This window comes from Zalophus californianus, chromosome 6, assembly GCF_009762305.2.
Source record: "Zalophus californianus isolate mZalCal1 chromosome 6, mZalCal1.pri.v2, whole genome shotgun sequence".
Lineage (NCBI taxonomy): Eukaryota > Metazoa > Chordata > Mammalia > Carnivora > Otariidae > Zalophus > Zalophus californianus.
This window is the reverse complement of record NC_045600.1, coordinates 30,789,459-30,806,474: the sequence shown is the minus strand read 5'-3', so window position 1 is coordinate 30,806,474 and position 17,016 is coordinate 30,789,459. Positions and strand designations below refer to the sequence as shown.

Below are 17,016 nucleotides of genomic sequence, written 5' to 3'. Positions count from 1 at the left end.
TGAGAGCTGAAATGCCATCCTGTCCCTATTCATGTATTTATCTCCAGTCCCTAGTAATGTACCTGGTATGTAGCAGACATTTAATAAATGTTTGTTGAATGACTAAGCACCTTCGATGAGCAGGCACCTTGCAAAGGTGCATTTTCTTCATATTTGTATGTAGTATTTATCATGCTCCTGCAGGAGAGATATCACTATTCCTGCCATTCCAAGAGAGTATCTGGGGTTTGGACAGGTGAAATGACTTGTTCAAGTTACCCAGTTGGTGAGTGACAGATTCACATCTGTTTGTCAGACTTCAAAGTTCACGGTTTTCTATCCTACCATGGTGCTAAAGGACATCTTTGAAGAAGTAAAGCATAAAACCAAATGAGTGAATTCACAGCCCAATAGTATTGGCAGAGCATAGGCCTGGCTTCAACCTGAATCGGTTTTGAGAGGAGTATACTGAGGGCAACATTGCCAATGCTCCCAGGCTTGGTAGGCAAAGCAAGTTACACAGAGAGGGAAGGATTGGAAGGTGGAACTGCTCCAGGAGCCTCACCCAGCTTCCGTGTAGGTACCCTGAGGGTTTCAATTTCAGTTTCCAGGTTGGTGCTACAACCAGCAAGCTCTCAGCATAGGAGCTGGATTCTAGCTCAGTTGGAGTCGCAAGCTAGAACTGGAACGCAAGCCTTCTTGATTCAGTTAAGCAAGTCATTTGAAAAGCCACTTTCCTTCCCAGGTCTCATGGTTTGGCCAAGAGTTTTAGAGCATTTCAACTCTAAGCTGGGACCAACAGCATCAGGAGCTTGTTAGAAATGCAGAATCTCGGGCCCTACTCTTGACCTTTGAAATTGTAATCTGAGTTTTAGCAAGCTTCCTGGATGGTGCAGAAGCACGTTAAAATTCGAGAAACACTCCTCTAAAAGATATTCTAAGGTCTTTTCTGGCTCTCATATTTTAGGAGTTTGGATTAGGAATCTTCATGGTAACCCCAAAACTAGCATGTTTATTAATTAGGGTCACATAGAGATCCAAGTAACCCAATCACCTCAACAGTGTCTCCTGAAGAATATTAATTCATTGATATTATTATTAATGGCCTCATTTACTAAGCACATACCATATACGAACAACACTGCATACAGTATCTTGAATCATCATGACAGCCTTGCAAGAGAAATATTATTATCCCCACTCTACTAATGAGGAAATAATCTCATAAATTAATAAAATTTCCCCCGACTACCTGGTTAAATCAGACTACAGCCAGAATCTTAACCCAGAGTACTTACAGCCCATGCTTTTTCTGCTACGTCACACTGCCTCTCGTTGTAAAATTAAAATCTAAAGTCTCAAGGGTAGGGCTGTGATGTGAAGACAGACTACTAGCAGGTTATGGACTCCTTCTTCTGCGATGAAGAAAACCAAAAAGGTAGTCTCAAGTCTACTGAAGTCTAAAATATAACGCGAAGGAAGAGGTGGCAGCATAGCTTGTTACCCAAACCCTGGAATTGCTGGACCCGAATCGCAAATGTGTGGAGCTTGCGCTACATTTAAAACCAGTATCAGAAGTGATCATTCATAAGCCCATTTACACCAAGATATTATTCAAGCTGAAAACACAAATAGGTTTGAGGAAGGGTTAGTCATACTCAGAGATCTAAAGTGCACAATTGGGGGCGCCTGGGTGGCTCAGTTGGTTAAGCAACTGCCTTCGGCTCAGGTCATGATCCTGGAGTCCCGGGATCGAGTCCCGCATCGGGCTCCCTGCTCAGCAGGTAGTCTGCTTCTCCCTCTGACCCTCTTCCTTCTCGTGCTTTCTATCTCTCATTCTCTCTCTCTCTCAAATAAATAAATAAAATTTAAAAAAAAATAAAGTGCACAACTGATTGTTAATGGGACAAAGAAATTGGGTGCCAAGCCTCTGATCTGTCCAAAATGACTCTTCAGTGCCTTTGGTAGTACTGAATTGGAGAAACCACTAGTCCGCCAAATCATAGCCAATGTTGTAGTCCTGATGTCACTTATGCACAATAATAACCTCTTAACATACTGACGTTGCCATAAACATGAGAAGTTGCATAGAGTTTGTCTTCCCAATGAGGGCCTGTCCTTCCTTTGTATGTATAAACCCTCTCTCCAGAGCACCTAGAAATGGGCAGTATTCTCTAGAAGACACAGGTTTTTACCTGGGCTAACTAAGGATTATCCCTCCCAGCGAAATAACTAAACAGAGCTCTAATAAATCAATTTGTCAATGGCTATTTCACTTCAGGAGACAATATCCTTGTTCCATCTTCGGCTTGTGCAAATAAGACCTACGGCTGAGTGCCCATGTCTACGGTTCAGAAAATCCGAGATAGGGGAGGAACTGCAAAAAGATCCGGCCCTGCCTCCAGGCAAGAAAAGTACGGTTGCTCCCACTTTGTGGATGAGATAGTTTAGTTCTCGAGCCGAGACCGAGAGTCTTGCCCAGAGTCACATTATTAGGGAGGCATTGAGGGAGCACAAGAGCCTAGTCCTCTGGGTGGCTCACTCAGCTCTGCGGGCAGCACCATCCAACCCCTTTGGAGCCCTGTGCCTTGCCTGGGCCTGGAGGAAGCGCTTCTATGACCCCTCTCCCTCGGTCCTATGGGCTCCCCTCTCCGTATGCTCCGTGCTTCACTCTCCTACATGTTATACGTTTTCACTTCCCACTCAAAGTGTCCTTAGGAGGGTCTTGGAGCAGTTTGGCATCCCCCCTTCCTAGATGCCCCCTTTGTCCTTCTTTCCCCCTCCTGCTACTGCTTTTTGCTTGTGGACATGAGCAGGAATTCAGAGACAAGTTTCCCCCTCCTCGGCCACCCTGGAAAGTCTGGCCTCCCATAAGCTGCAAATCCTGGGGAAAGTCATTCTGTTTCTTCTTCAAAGCTATCCATCTGAGAAAAACCAAACCAAACCAAACCAAAACAAACCCCAGAACACCTAGTACAAGAAGGTTCAATGGGAAGAGCCCTTACAGTGATCAAGGTCATGGAAGTGCAATACCCACCATGTCTGAAGGGCTAAATGGGCCACTAACCTGAGAAGTATTCTAGGAAAATTCTAGACCGTGAAAAGAGATGACCACAACGAAGACGTATTTTCTCCCGCAATTCCTAAGAGGCGCCAGATTTTGGAGCTCACACCTGGGACCAAAGACCGGTGGCCACTGCTCTGGGAGTTCTGCTTTCGCAAGATGCCTCCAGTACCCAAGCTACACTGACTCATCTCACCTAGCCTGGGCAAGTCTCATACCATAAAATAGCCTACAGGCATTTACAGAGATTGCCAAGTTTCAACCAAGCTCGCAGTTTCCAAATTGAAGGAGAAATGCCTGGAATCTGGTTATAAATTACAACCGCAATATGGCCCCGGGGGAAAAAAAGCCGATGCCACTTTCTTCCCCAAGGTTGCCCTGATTGGGCTGGCACTACCTCAGGATGGAAAGGATCAGCCTCGAGGCTCCTATGAGCCTTTGGCATGAGGCGAGGAGGAAGGAGAGACCCAACCAGTCTCCTAGTCCCTGCTTAAGCACAAGAATTCTCCAAAATCTGACATCAAATCTTCTGCCACCCCACACCTCCACCGGCCATCATTTTGAGTTCCAGTGGACAGAATGTTCTGTGTCCTTAGATCCTGCCACAGGATTCCCTGCCCAGAGACCATTTAAAGTGAGAAAACGGAAGGGAGGTTTGGAAGCAGAACCTGCCAGGGGGTGCCTGCTGATCCTGTACACCTGTGCGGGGACCCAAGTTTGACATTAACGAGGCATGAGGAAGAATTGTAAGGACAGAAAGAGATGGCAAGGGATGGAGGGAGATAGAATATGGAAAGGTTACTTACACTGTTTCATCATTCTTGAACTCCAGCTCCCCGTATGCGTCTTCAAAATCCTCACCACCACCCTTGGCTGTCCCCTCTACTGTCCTAAAGGGGACAATTACTGTGCCCCGGGCACCTGATGTCCGCAGAACCTTGACCTCCAGGACACCAATACTCTCGCTGACATGAATAGTGTCACATTCAAAAGTGAAGATGCCTGCATGGTCATCATCCAAGATGGTGACTGTGGCCACATAAGGGGATACCAGGATGGCCCGAGGCAATGGAAGATTATTGAGTACTATTGGAGGCAACCCCTCCTCTGGCTGCCCCTCCTCTATGCGGACGTTGCTCAGCCTCACAAAGAAGTGTTCATCCTCCTCAAAAATATCATCATCGATGATGCCCACCGAGAACTCCTTCTGGGTCTCTCCTGGCTTCAGAACCACAGTGCCCTCTGTGAACTCATAGTCAGCCCCTGCATTGGCAGAACCATCCTCTGTTTTGTAGTCCACATACACGGTCTTGGACATGTCCCCCCCTTTCCTCACCACTGTCAGGAGTACAGCCCCGCAGTTCTCCAGGCACTGGTAAGAGCACGGGTCAAAGAAGACCTTTGAGACAAAGTCCTCAGGCTCATTGGTGTGCACCTCGTTTATGCTGGAGGCCTTTTTGGCTTGTTCTGCTGCATGCTTCTTCAGGATATTGCCTGCGCCGGTCATCATACGGGTAGCCTGGATCCGGTAGAAGGCACGACTCTTCTGTTGATGGGAAAGAGCATAGTAATTGGCCATCTCTACTAGTTGATCTAAGTCCTTCTCTGGGTGTTTTTGCTTCAGATCCTTGAGAATCCGGATCATCTCCCTGCGGGACTCATCTACTTCCTTCCCTTCCAGGGGCACCAGGTTCCCATCCAGGAAGTGGGAATTCATCATTTTCCCATCCATCTCAATGCCCTTGGGGTGGTCGCCCTCTGTCTCTATGATGATCGCTCGGTGTTTGTCTGTGCGGTACTTTTTGTGCATGTATTTGTAAAAGAGCAGTCGCCTATCTGCCACCCAGGCCAGAAGGACACACACTGGAAAGAAGGAGAGAGTGAGAAGGCCTTCCCAAACCTGAACCACACCAGGGGAGAAGACTGCCAGGATCATATAGAGCCAGATGTAAGCAAAGATGCTCCAAGCAGCAGTGATGAGGAAGACTCGTAGGTGCTTGATCTTGCGAGTCTCTCCATCGGGGATCACGTAGACACAGATGCCAATGATGATGAACATGTTAAAGGCTGCACTACCTACGATGGTAGAAGGTCCCAGATCACCAGCAATGAACCCATGACCACACACCTCAATTAAAGAGAGAAGGATCTCAGGAGCAGAGGAACCCAAAGCCATCAGGGTCAGGTTGGAGACAGTTTCGTTCCAGATCCGAATTGTCGTTGTGCTGGTCTCTCCATTGGGCTTTTTGATAGTCACCTCTCTCTCTTGAGAAGTAATGACTTCAATAGATGCCATAAAGCGGTCAGCAATGATGGACACCCCAAGGAACATGTATATCAGGGCCACAAAATAGACAATGACCCTGGCAATCTTGTCCCCAAGGGAAGGGTTCTCTGGATACCAGATTGGTAGGATGACACCCTCCTTGCAGTCCGATGACTCTGAACAGGACTCATTGTTCTGCCCTGTGCTGGGCACCTCCCCTGAGCCACCAGCCTCTGCCCGAAGACCATTCAGGAAGAGCACAAAAGTAATCAGCCCAAAATGGAGGAAGGCAGAGGTGAGAGGCTGCAACCTTAACCACGCCATACACGAGATTTAGCCGCTGGCTTCCACTGCAGCACCAATGGTCCTCCTGACAGGCCAGAGACCTAGAAAAGACCAGAGAGGCAGGGAAAGGCATGAGAAAAAAGGGGGACAGCAAATGGCAGGTTCCCACCAATACAAATTGATGTTTCACCTTCAGCGACATATTGCACTAACATATGGGGCAGTCTCTCACTTGGAAAAAAAGATGTCAATGGGAGGCACAACTAGCGGCTCTGTCCGCAGGACCATCTGGTGGAGACTCGGCTGAAGAATGGCTTAAAAGAGCTGGGAATATTGGTAATGAAAACATAAGTGATGCCCTTCCAGTCCTGTCTCCAAACCCCGCTGTTATCTGTGAGAGTTCTCAAGAGTCAACAGAAAATAGGCCAAGCATGACTTGAATCTTCATCCCTTGTAGTGTTTCTAGGATTTTCAGGTTTCTTTACCCCCACTGTTTTCATACTCAAGAATTCTGCACATACGCATGCAAGAGTATAGATGGGAGTTGAACTTTTCTCGTGGGCTGCTCCCCCGAAATAGAACACATTGCTCTGCATGCAATTGCGCCCACCTGGGAAAAACTCCTTCCCCAAATGCAAAACTTCTACAGGCAAGCTGTAATTCCGACATTTCTAGGGAAGTCAAGAGGGTGGACAGTGCAGTGGATGCTACCTGTAGGATCGCTAAACTGAGGCCCCTATAAGCTGTGCTCCAGCCCCAGTCCATGGCCGCCTCAGCCCTCCAGCAAAACGTGCTTACGGGACAATTGAGACATTCAGTTACAGGGAGATGAAAATCAGCCAGCCACTCAAATTCCAAACCCAGACACTGAAAGGGCCAAGTGATAGAAATCACTATTAATAAAACATGGCAAGTGGCTCTCGAATACATTTTTTTTAACTGTAGACAAGATTTGGGGGTGAAATGCAGCCCCATCTGCTGGCCTTGAACCACAAAGAGGTGAGCATGAATTCAGGAGAACGGGAAGAAATTCAGCAGAAGCTATGGATTCAACTTTCCACTCACTGCCTCATTCAGATGCAACGAGAATGCAAATAACCATGCCATAGCTTTGAAAAACAAAAAGCTATTTGCCCATTTTCCATCTCTGGTACAGCCCGGTGGGGTTCCTTCAGTAACAGAAGAACACTAATTTCATCCGTACAGCACCTTACAGGGTTCCAGGTCCTGTCCCGTCTCCACTGCTTCCCATCTCAGAAAATGGCACCTCCATCCACTAGGTTACTCATGCTCGGCAACGGGTGTTCACCTGCAGGCCTTCCTCGGGCTCCTGTCCCTTGTCTATCCAGCACCGACGCCTAGACTCTCCCCCCCGCCTCTACCAGCACTGTCAAAGCCGCCATTACACCTCACTTCATGAATCTACAGCAGTGACCTCCTCACTGAACTCCCCACTCCAATTGTTGCCCTTCCCTGCTCCATTTCCTTATACAGCAACAGTCACCTTTTCCAAAAATCCCAAACCTACACTATCACTTCCTTATTTAAAGCCCTTCAGTAGATTCCTCTTATTCTTTTTTTTTTTTTTAAGATTTTATTTATTTATTTGGCACAGAAAGAGTACAAGCAGGTGGAGGGGCAGGCAGAGGGAGAGGGAGAAGCAGGCTCCCCGCTGAACAAGGAGCCCGATGCTATGCGGGGCTCATCCCAGGACCCTGGGATCATGACCCGAGCCGAAGGCAGATGCTTAACGAACTGAGCCACCCAGGTGCCCCGATTCCTCTTATTCTTAATATAAAGACTCTTTATGGTGACCTACAAAGTTTCATATAGGCTACCTTCGTCCTCCTCTCTCCTTTTATCTTCTGCCTCTCTCCCTCTTACCACATTTCAGCAACAATGGCCTTCATATCAGGCCCTGGAAATAACCAAGTTATTTTCCACCTCAGGACCTTTGCACATGACACCATCCACGTATGCCTGAAATGGCTCTTTCTTATTGGTACCCACTCTCTTAACAATGCTTTAGATCTCAGCTTAAGTGTCACTGTCCCAGAAAAAATTATCCTCACTCCTTAAGATGGTCAACTTTCTCTGTTATGTCCTCTCATCACACTCTAATTTTCCTTCATGGCATTTTTAAAACTTTGAAATTACATGTTTATTAGTGGGATTATATAATTAATGTCTAGCTCAGCCATTAAACTATGAATGAAATCAAGGCAAAGACTATGTTTATTCTGTTTATCGTGGTATCCTCAGTAGTAAGTGCTCAGTAAATGTATGTTTTTGGAATAAATAAAGTTAGCCACTACGGAAGCTTCTTCAGTACTATCAACTGAATTGTGTCCCCTCCCCCCAATTCATCTGTTGAACCCTTAGGCCCCGGTGTGACTATATTGGGAGATAGGGCTTTTAGGAGATAATTAAAGTTAAATGAGGGTATAAGAGTGGGTCCTACTCTGATAGGATTGATGGCTTTATAAGAAGAGGAAGAGAGAAGGCACTGTCTCCCCACCACGTGGTGAGAAAGTGGCCATTGGCAAGCGAGGAAGAGAGCTCTCACCAGAAAATGAATTGGCCAGCACCTTGATCCTGGACATTCCAGTCTCCAGAACTGTGAGAAAATAAATTTCTATTGCTTAAGCTACCCAGTCTATGGCATTGTTATGGCCGCCTGAGCTGACCAATACACTCAGACATCAGCCTTCTTTAAAGCCACTTTATGATCCGAATTACAGCCATTTGCTTCAGAAAAAAAATAGAGAGATCTCATAGACAAGTCCTGCCTAGATTTTAGAGGCTATGTATGACCTCTTGAAATCACCAAGGCTAGTACTCAAAGAGAAATTCCCTTCAGAACATGGTACACCCTGGTGCATACTGTAAGCATGAAGGCCTCCCTTCTGAAGATCTCCACGGATTAACTTGGTTTCATATTCCCCAGATCAGCAGCCAAGTGCTGAGGCCCATATTCCCCTTAGTCCAAGTACTGGGGTTCATCACAGTAGGTGCTCGGGGCTTTGATCTCACTCAGAAAAGAAGAGGTGATGAGGTTGAAGGCAGAAGAGTGGGGCAGCTGAAGATCTTCAGTATCCATGTTCAAAGGTTGAAAAGTCTCTCACAATCTGCAATGTACACAGAGAACCCCCCCCTTCACAGGTTTGGCACTCACCCATTCCAGAGAAATGTGGACAGAGAAGGACCTTGGCACCTTGCCTTGACCTCTGAAAACCCTCTATTTTGTGGATTCTGATAAGCCCCATGCAGTAGGACACAGAAGGTGGGCACAATGGAGCAGCTCTTTGATCAAGAGCCAACATGGTGACAGGAGGTGGCAGCTGCGTGGGACAGTCAACCTGAAGGGGGTGCACTATCCACAGGTTAGGGGAGAGGGCTGGCTTTCTGAAGTCAACGGACATGAAACATGTCGGTAGTAGAGTTGTCCTGATCAACAGAGGACAAGGACACTCACTTATCTTACCCAGCAGAAGAATTAGGAAGATCGTGGTCTTTGCTCTCCTAGGTCTTGCAGACACCCGTGACAACAGGTTTTTGTGGGGAATATGCTGTCGTGTGGTCAGAATCGGGGGCCACTTTAGAAAGACACAGAGAAAACAAACGAACTGAAGGAAAAGAGGAAAGAAAACAAGGGACGAAGGTGGCTAGGAAGTGCCTAAGTTCTTGGAATTGAAGGTGGGAAATGGCCTTTGAATTCCCAGGTGTTCCTTCTGGCCCTGCCAGGCAATGGTTTCTAACTGAGATGTTAGGGTGAGAGTGGACACTGCTGATGACCCAGCCAATGGTCACTTTTCTGTGCTGTTACCCCAGCCCCAGACACAACTGAGGCAGATCCCAACCTACTGGGGATCTACCCCAGCTCCTCAGAGACCGCATGATCTTCTGTGGTTCTTAATCAGCCCTAAGGCATACTCAGGGATGTGACTCAGCTTGAGAACCCCAAAACCACACCAAATAATGAAGATATTAATAATAGTCACTAACACATGTAAGTGCTTAGTGTCTGCATAATGTTAAATACTTCCTCACTTAATTTTCATATTGATACTATGAAATTAGTACTATTTTTATTCCTGTTTTGCATTTTGGGAAACTAAGTCTTAATTAAGTCATTTAATCAAAGTATAAAGCAAGGAAGTAGGAGAGCCAGAACTCACATGCAGATGATACAAAATTTATGGTTTTAACCACTCCATTTTACTAAGATGTCCCACTTTATTGTAGAATGTCCATGGCCCTGTGTCAGCTTCCAGTTTCCTGTTGATTTAGAAGCAATATGACTAACCCATCCACCCTGACAGGAGAAACTAACCATTTGGTAGAGCTGCCTAGTCTCCAGGCTTACTGGGGTGTCCTGGCTGCCTGATGCAGTCTCCCACCTGAATATTCTCCTTCCCATCAGTTCAGTTTGACAAAATTCGCAAAAGCCAATGGTTTGCCAGGCTAGGTACTGGACATCGATGGGCAAAATGAAAAGTAAGACACAGGCTTTGCCCTCAATGGTACAATCCAGCAGAGGTGGATTGGCATGGGTAGGCACTTTTACTATAGGAAGTAAAGGTACAGGCAGGCACTTTTACTGCATGGATAGGCACTTTTACTAGAGGAAGTAAAGGTACAGGCAGAATGCTGTGGGAACATAAGGAGGGCACTGAGCCAGCCTGGGGATTCAGGGAGGAGTTCTGAAGGAAGTGATCCTTGAAATGAGTCTTCAAGCATGAGTGAGTTTTAGTCAAGAAGAAGAAGGAAGGAAGGAAGGAAGGAAGGAAGGAAGGAAGGAAGGCAGGCAGGCAGGAAGGAAGGAAGGAAGGGAGGTGGGAGGGAGGAAGAAAAAGGAAGGGAGGAAAGGGAAGGAAAGGGAGGGGAAAGGAAGGCAGACCGACACTTGAGTCAAAGAGGATAGCCCAAGCAAAGACATGGAGACACGGAAAAGCCTGCTGTGTGCTTGGGATTACAAGGAATTCGGTGTGAGGCAGGAGGCACGAAGATGAGTGTCCACAAGACTGGACATGTAGGGAGGACTCCGTTCATGGCAAGTCTTATATGCCAGGCTAAGAAGATGGATTTCATCTGAAGGGCAGTGAGAAGCCAAAGATAGGATTTTTAAACAGGAGAATGACATGGTCTGATCTGTACTTCAGAAAAACCAATCTGGCTAAAGGGTTTAAGATGGCTGTGAGAGGAACGGGACCGGAGCAGGAAGATCAGTTAGACTCCTGTCGGAAACAGAACAAGCACAGGTAAAGAGGATGGGCCTGGGGTATTTCTGTATATGGTGACCCTCAGTCCCCATGTCACGTTCCTCCTCCCTGAACCAATGCCCCAGCTCAGCCCGCGGCTTCTCATCCCTTTCCTGGATTATTTTCCAAACACCCCCAGGGCCATCTGCAAGGTGTCTGTGTCCTCAGCAGTGGCTCCTGACATCTTTTAATATCACTGGCAAATTTAATTAAAGTCACTGTTCCTCTGCTCGTCCAGATCATTAATAAAACAGTGCCACCAGGCCAGACTGAGCAAATTCTCCCTCCTGCTACGCCCTCCACTTTCTCCAATGGGAACACTGCTCCAGGCCTGTCTCCAGCCTGGGTAGAGGTGTCCTGCTCTGCTTCTAAATCTGGGTCCCTGCACAGGCGTCACAGCCAATTTACATTCAAGTTTTAAGAGCAGCCAGGCTGCCCCGGATGCCACGTGTCAGCGGAGTGCAAGAGCATGGCATCTTCTCCTGCACTTCCCTAGAGGGATGAGAGTCAGTGCTGAGCCCTCCCTGTGGCAGTGCTCCCCAGACACGCAGGAGCTCTCTCTCTAGACTGGGAGAGAGGTGACCTCGGCGGCTTAGGTGGTTTGACTGTCACAACAGGAACTTGCATCCAAGGAGGAAAACATAATGATGCTGGATTTTGTGCATCATTATCTCTTTGCATCTTGATAGTGAATGAAGGAGGTGCTATTATCATCATGCTCTGTTTTACAGATAAGCTCATTTGAACTCATAAAGATTAAGTAATTTGCCTGAAATCGCAGTAAGTAGAAAGCGAAGCCTTTGAGTACTGACAGCCCGGCTCTGGGACATCTGGTGTCAACCACTGGCTTGGTACATGCCGAGGGCTTGGGGCCCCCTTTGAGCAAGGGTCCAGGAAGGACGGGGTGAGCCTGTCTGGGTGTGCAGTTCTCATCACCAGCTTGGTGGCTCTCTGTACTCTGAGGCAGCCTGGGGCAGTGAGAGAGCCCCAAATTTGAAAGCAGGAGGTAAGAACTTGTTTCATGAGCTGTAAGAATTTAAAGGGTCCACGAACCTCTCAGGGGATTGGCTTCCTCGTCCAGAAAACTCACGTCGGGTTGGACGATCTCCATCCGTCCTTTGAGACAAAGATGCTCTGATTTGCAGACAGGCCTGTCTCTCCAAAGACAAGGAACTGAAGGGACACATTCAAGTTAACTTGGCCCAGAGCAGTGTGAGAAACAGGCACAGAATTCAGACTCCCACAGAGCCCTCTGAGCAGAAGAGGGTACGTTAAGGGACGATGGTAGGAAAATGGGGCCCAAGAAAAAGCCAAGGAGAGTCTACCTTCTGGAGTTGCCAAACGCACATTGGATCAAATCCATTTTTTAAACAACGGCTCTTTGGATGCCCATCCCAGGCCAAGCGCTATGATAGTGATTGGGAGTTCGACCATGAATGAGCTACGCCACATCCTCAACCTGACAGAGTTTATCTTCTGATAAGGGATTGAGACAAATAAGTAATTACAGGAATCACTGATTACAGTGATGTCACGGGAAGTCATATCTTTTTCTGGTGCTGCTCTAAGATCTCGGGTTGGTCCCTGCACAGTTGCTTCAAACCCTGTGGGCAGTGGCTGCAATGCAGCATGGCTTTATAATATAGAGAATCTTGCAGTGGTACGTGATATGGCATTTTACCGTTCTTGCGTAGGGGAGCGGCAGCCTTAGTCTCCTTGGGCTTTATATAAACCATTTTTTAAAATGACAACAAAAACAATAATCGTATCTATTCATCAATACCTACTCTCTGGCTAGCATTGCATTCAGCACTTTTATGGCCGCTATTTAATACCTAAGCACCCCACAATGAGACAAATATTATTGTCTGTGTTAGAAATGAGGGGACTTGGGCTCAAAGATTAATAACCCACCCAAAGGCCACTAGATGAACAAAGAGCATAGCCGGGCTATGAAATTTGGTATGTCAACTGCCAAAATCTGCTCTCCCAGCCTCAAGGGATGAAAGGGTGGGTGGAAGAGTAGGGAAGGAATCTGGAACACTTACGTCGAGAACCCAGGGCCCCAGAAACCTCTACCTCCTCTGGAAAGCCTCCCCTGACAATGCCCTCTTCCTCCACCTTCAAAATGCCTCATTCACTCTCCTGTTCCTCTAACCCTCTGACCACCACTGAAGCACTTTACACTGACCTGGGCTTATATATTCACACGTCCGTCTTCTACACCCTTATGGAAACTCCCTGAGGGATCTCAATTCAGCATTGGGTGGCTTTATTTTTTTTATTTTTATTTTTTAGGACAAGGGGTCACACTCAGTGAAACTTTCTTGATAGGGCTAAGAGGTTCGACCTGACCTCTGATATCCTCTCTGCCTCTAAAATTCTATGAACTCAAAGGTCATTGATTCTATGACTCTAAGGTTCACCAGACTCTGTGGAAGCCAGAGGATTTTTTGGCCCCTGCAAGTCCCTGACAGATCTAGGGAGTCACAGACAATGAGAGTGGGCCAGAGAGGGAGAAGCTTTGCCCACTTACGTTCTGCCTCTCCCACTACCGAATCTACAACTACCTCTAAGTCATCCCCCAAGCTGGAGGCAGGAATGGAGCTAGGACCACATACTGGACAAATAGCCCATGTTCCTGGACTCTCGCTTTCATACCCTGCCAAGGACATGTGTACCCATGCAAGTAGATTTTCCCTTTGTCTCTCCCTAAACCTGCTGTCTGCTTGGTTTATACTTTTACTAAGGAAATGTAAAAGATCCAGAGTTCCCTTATTTTCATAGGAAAATGATGCTACTCATCCATTTTTCAGCAGGACAGGTTTCTAGTTATTTTCCCTTCTAGTGACGAGAGCTTAGGTTGACTTGTCGAGACTTTTCCTTATGGTCTCTTAGTCTGTTCGTTCATGTGTTCATTCATTCGTGCATGCCTGCATTTGAATGAAACCCAGTCTATGCGTCACAAGCTGACGTTCACAGAATTATGGTGAGGAAGTTACTCTGATTTGTACCTGCTTCATTTTTCTGCACACTCAAAAAAAAAAAAACAATTAAAAGTTCCTAGAGGGTAGGAATTTGTATCTGTTCGGTATTTCTGTATGTCCAGTGTCTATCTCAGGGCCTGGCATATAGTAGTGACTCAGTATATATTTACTGAATGGATACATTGAATAAATGGGTAAAAATAGAAGGCATAATATCCAGTGATTTCTCCCACGCTTGGCAGTGTTCAAATGGAGTATCCCATCTGTCAGGGATGCTGTGAGCAAGGTTTTCCAAGTTTGGGTAGTATGAACAAAAAATAATCCCCTCTGAGGAGCACCCACTTCACTGGAGAACAGTGACAGAAAACCAAATAATTACAACAAAACAAGTACTAGATGTGGAAGCGTGTGTGATGTGCCAAGAGAGCACAGAGGAAGGCAGGCCTCGCACTGTCTGCAATCGTCAGGGCCGACTTCATGAACCAGGCCGTGTAGGATTTGAAGAAGGCACAGGAGTTCACCGGGGGGATGTCAGGGCCTCTCAGACAAAGAACAGAAAGCCTACGCTCACGAGCATGGCAGCCTGAACAAGCGGTGTCTGCTTCAAGAAGGGGGAGCAGCATGGCTGAAGGACAGGGCACTGGGCAGAAGCTGCAGGGGTAAGTGAGGAATAGTTCGTAAAAGGCCTTGTATACCCCAGCCAAGGACTGAGAGCATTATCCTGGGGACAACTGGGAGCCCCTGGCAGTGTTTTAATCACGGAAGGGAGAAGACTGGTGTTTTTCCTTTGGATCGGAGACCTCACGGGACGACCATGGGGAAGCCAGGTGAGTGAAGGAGAGCAGGGCAAGACCGGAGGCAGGAAGATGGGTCCAGAGGCTCTCTGGCATCTGAGGGCACCGGGACCAGAACCGGAACAGACACGGTGAGAGTGGGCCTGCGCTCGAAGGTGTGGATTTGCGAGTTCTTTTGGAAGTAGCATCAGGGGAGACCAACTGAAAACGGGGGAGGACGGTGAAAGAAGAACGAAGAAGCACAGCAAGGACCGAACCGCGTCAGACACACTGGCTCGCCCACTGGCCCTGCAAAGTTCCTCCTGCCTTGGAGGTCTCCAGGCCCAAAGGCAAGGAATCCACAAAACCCGCTGAACTTAGATACGTGTTTCACATTAGGGACATATCCTGTAACAAATGAAGCCAGCGAGGGTTCTGGGCTCTCCGGGAAGAGCGCAGGAAGGCCCGGAATTCATCCAGAGCAGGAAAATGCTCCCCACTCCAGTCAGCGGGATAGCTATCTGTTGATTCAATCGTCCAGACTGTGGTAAGCTCTGGAGACGCGGTCAGGAAGCAGGTCTGGTCCCTGCCGTGGACCTGTGCATAGAAAAGCACACCAGATCCGTATCTAGAGGTGAGCAAAGGGTTTGGGGATTTATCTGCACGGGCTGAGAGCATCACAGAGGCGGTGGAGTTGGATTCCCCATGTCTATCTCAAAGGAGCATGCATTTTCCAGAGAAGAAAATGAACTCATGAACATACCGTTCCCCCGAAATAATGCTTGCTAAAACAATTAAAAATATTTGTAAAAGATCCAAAATATTGAGAGGAACTCAGATCCTAGAGTGACTACAAGAAAGCCCGATTCTGCTCATTGATTCATGAAAAAAGTATTTGTCGAGCACTTACTAGGTGCCCAGCACTTACTAGTGTAGGTTTCACTTCTGTCCGGAAGCGTCCTCAAATGTACTGAGTGGCAATTAGGTGACACAGCCTGTTCTAGCTACTGGAGATTCAATATTATATCTCATGCCTGGACTCCTGCAATAGTTACCAATCTTGCGCCTTCTCTTGTTAGTCTACTTTCCATAAGACAGCCAAAAATTTAGATTTAAAAATCTAAATCAGACCCTGCCAGCCTTGGCAACCTCCTCTTCCTGCAGAATTCCTCACCCCCTTACTGACTTCAACTTCTAACTTATTGCCCTTCACGCCCCCCACTCTGTTTTGCTGCCTACATACTCCACTCTAGCCAAGGTGGCGTTCTCTGAAGTTTCTAGAACACACCAAGCACGGACCTGCCCTAGGACCTTTGCATTTACTGTTCTCTCTGCTTGGACCCCCCTTACCCTAAAGATCCCCAGAAGTCACTTTCTCATTTCATTCAGGTCTCAGATGCTAGCTTCTCAGAGGCTTTCCCCCTCGTCTTCTCTGAAGGTGATCCCAGCCTCCCCACCAGCACTCTCCGGCCCACTGCCATTCCTTTTCTTTACAGCACATATCACTTGCCGAAATCGTCATTGTTTCTGTTTGTCTGCCTACTGGTTTATCATAGACGATAAACCCCATGGTAGCTGGAAACCTGTCCTTCTGGTTCACCTTCCTGCTCATAGTATTTTGGGGGCCTTGACTGGTGCCTGGCAGAGTGGATCAATGCAGCCCCTGAAGGATTAAGTAATATGGGAAAGAGTCACCAGTGAGGGGACTTCAAACTTCCTGGGAAGCTGGCGGGGAGAGAGGTAAATGGTTAAAGCCACTGACCTCAGAAAGCAGTCTGTTTGCTTCCTCCAAAGGAAGAAGAGCATACAGCGTTTGGACAGCAGTCCTGAGGCTGTTTCTAAACACGATTCCTTCTCTGTGCCCTGGCCCCCTCAGTGGCACCTTACCCGACAGTGTGTGGCATAATACAAGCAACATTTAGAGTGCATCTTTCATTTAACAAATCTTAAGCAACACTGCCTGCCAACAGTTTACAAAGGCCTCCGTCCTCACTCACCTGGACTCATGTAATCCTTTTGTGAGGATGCTCCTACAGCTGAAGAAACCGTGTGGCTCAGTTCAATGCCAAGGATCTCTCTGCCAATTACTAATGGAGCCAGAACCAAACCTTGGTCCTCGGGCTGCCAGAGGTCTCCTTCCACCAAGCCTGAAGGAGCGTCCTTTCAGAACCGACCCAGAGAACACATCCCCTGCCAGGGCTGGGTCAAGGCAGTGAGAAGCCCAGGGCAGCCTGAGGGCATACAGCTCCTGCCCCTCCCTATTCCCCAGAGAAAGCCACCTGGGTTTTATCTTTTGGGGTCACCCACAGAGAGAGGGCTGCCATCTCTCTGCCCTGTTGCCTACCTTTCAAGGGGAAGCTGGTGATTAGCTGGCTTTATGTTCCTTTTCCTCGGCTCATTC

The 17,016-nt window shown here is 47.5% G+C and overlaps 1 protein-coding gene across 5 annotated transcripts in view; it reads right to left on the bottom strand.

The window, feature by feature from the left end:
* Positions 1-17,016, bottom strand: part of SLC8A3 (solute carrier family 8 member A3) — a 132,047-nt gene that overhangs the window by 108,264 nt on the left and 6,767 nt on the right. For 3 of the 5 annotated variants that reach the window (XR_003515529.1, XM_027568791.1, XM_027568793.1), the window contains exon 1: positions 3,850-5,633. Coding sequence is in view for 4 of the 5 variants with exons in the window: in XM_027568791.1 (XP_027424592.1) it covers positions 3,850-5,633 (1,784 nt within the window). In the remaining variant the exon portion in view is untranslated. Of the gene's footprint in view, positions 1-3,849; positions 5,696-17,016 lie in introns of those variants that run through there. The other 2 variants (XM_027568794.1, XM_027568792.1) reach the window with 1 other exon arrangement.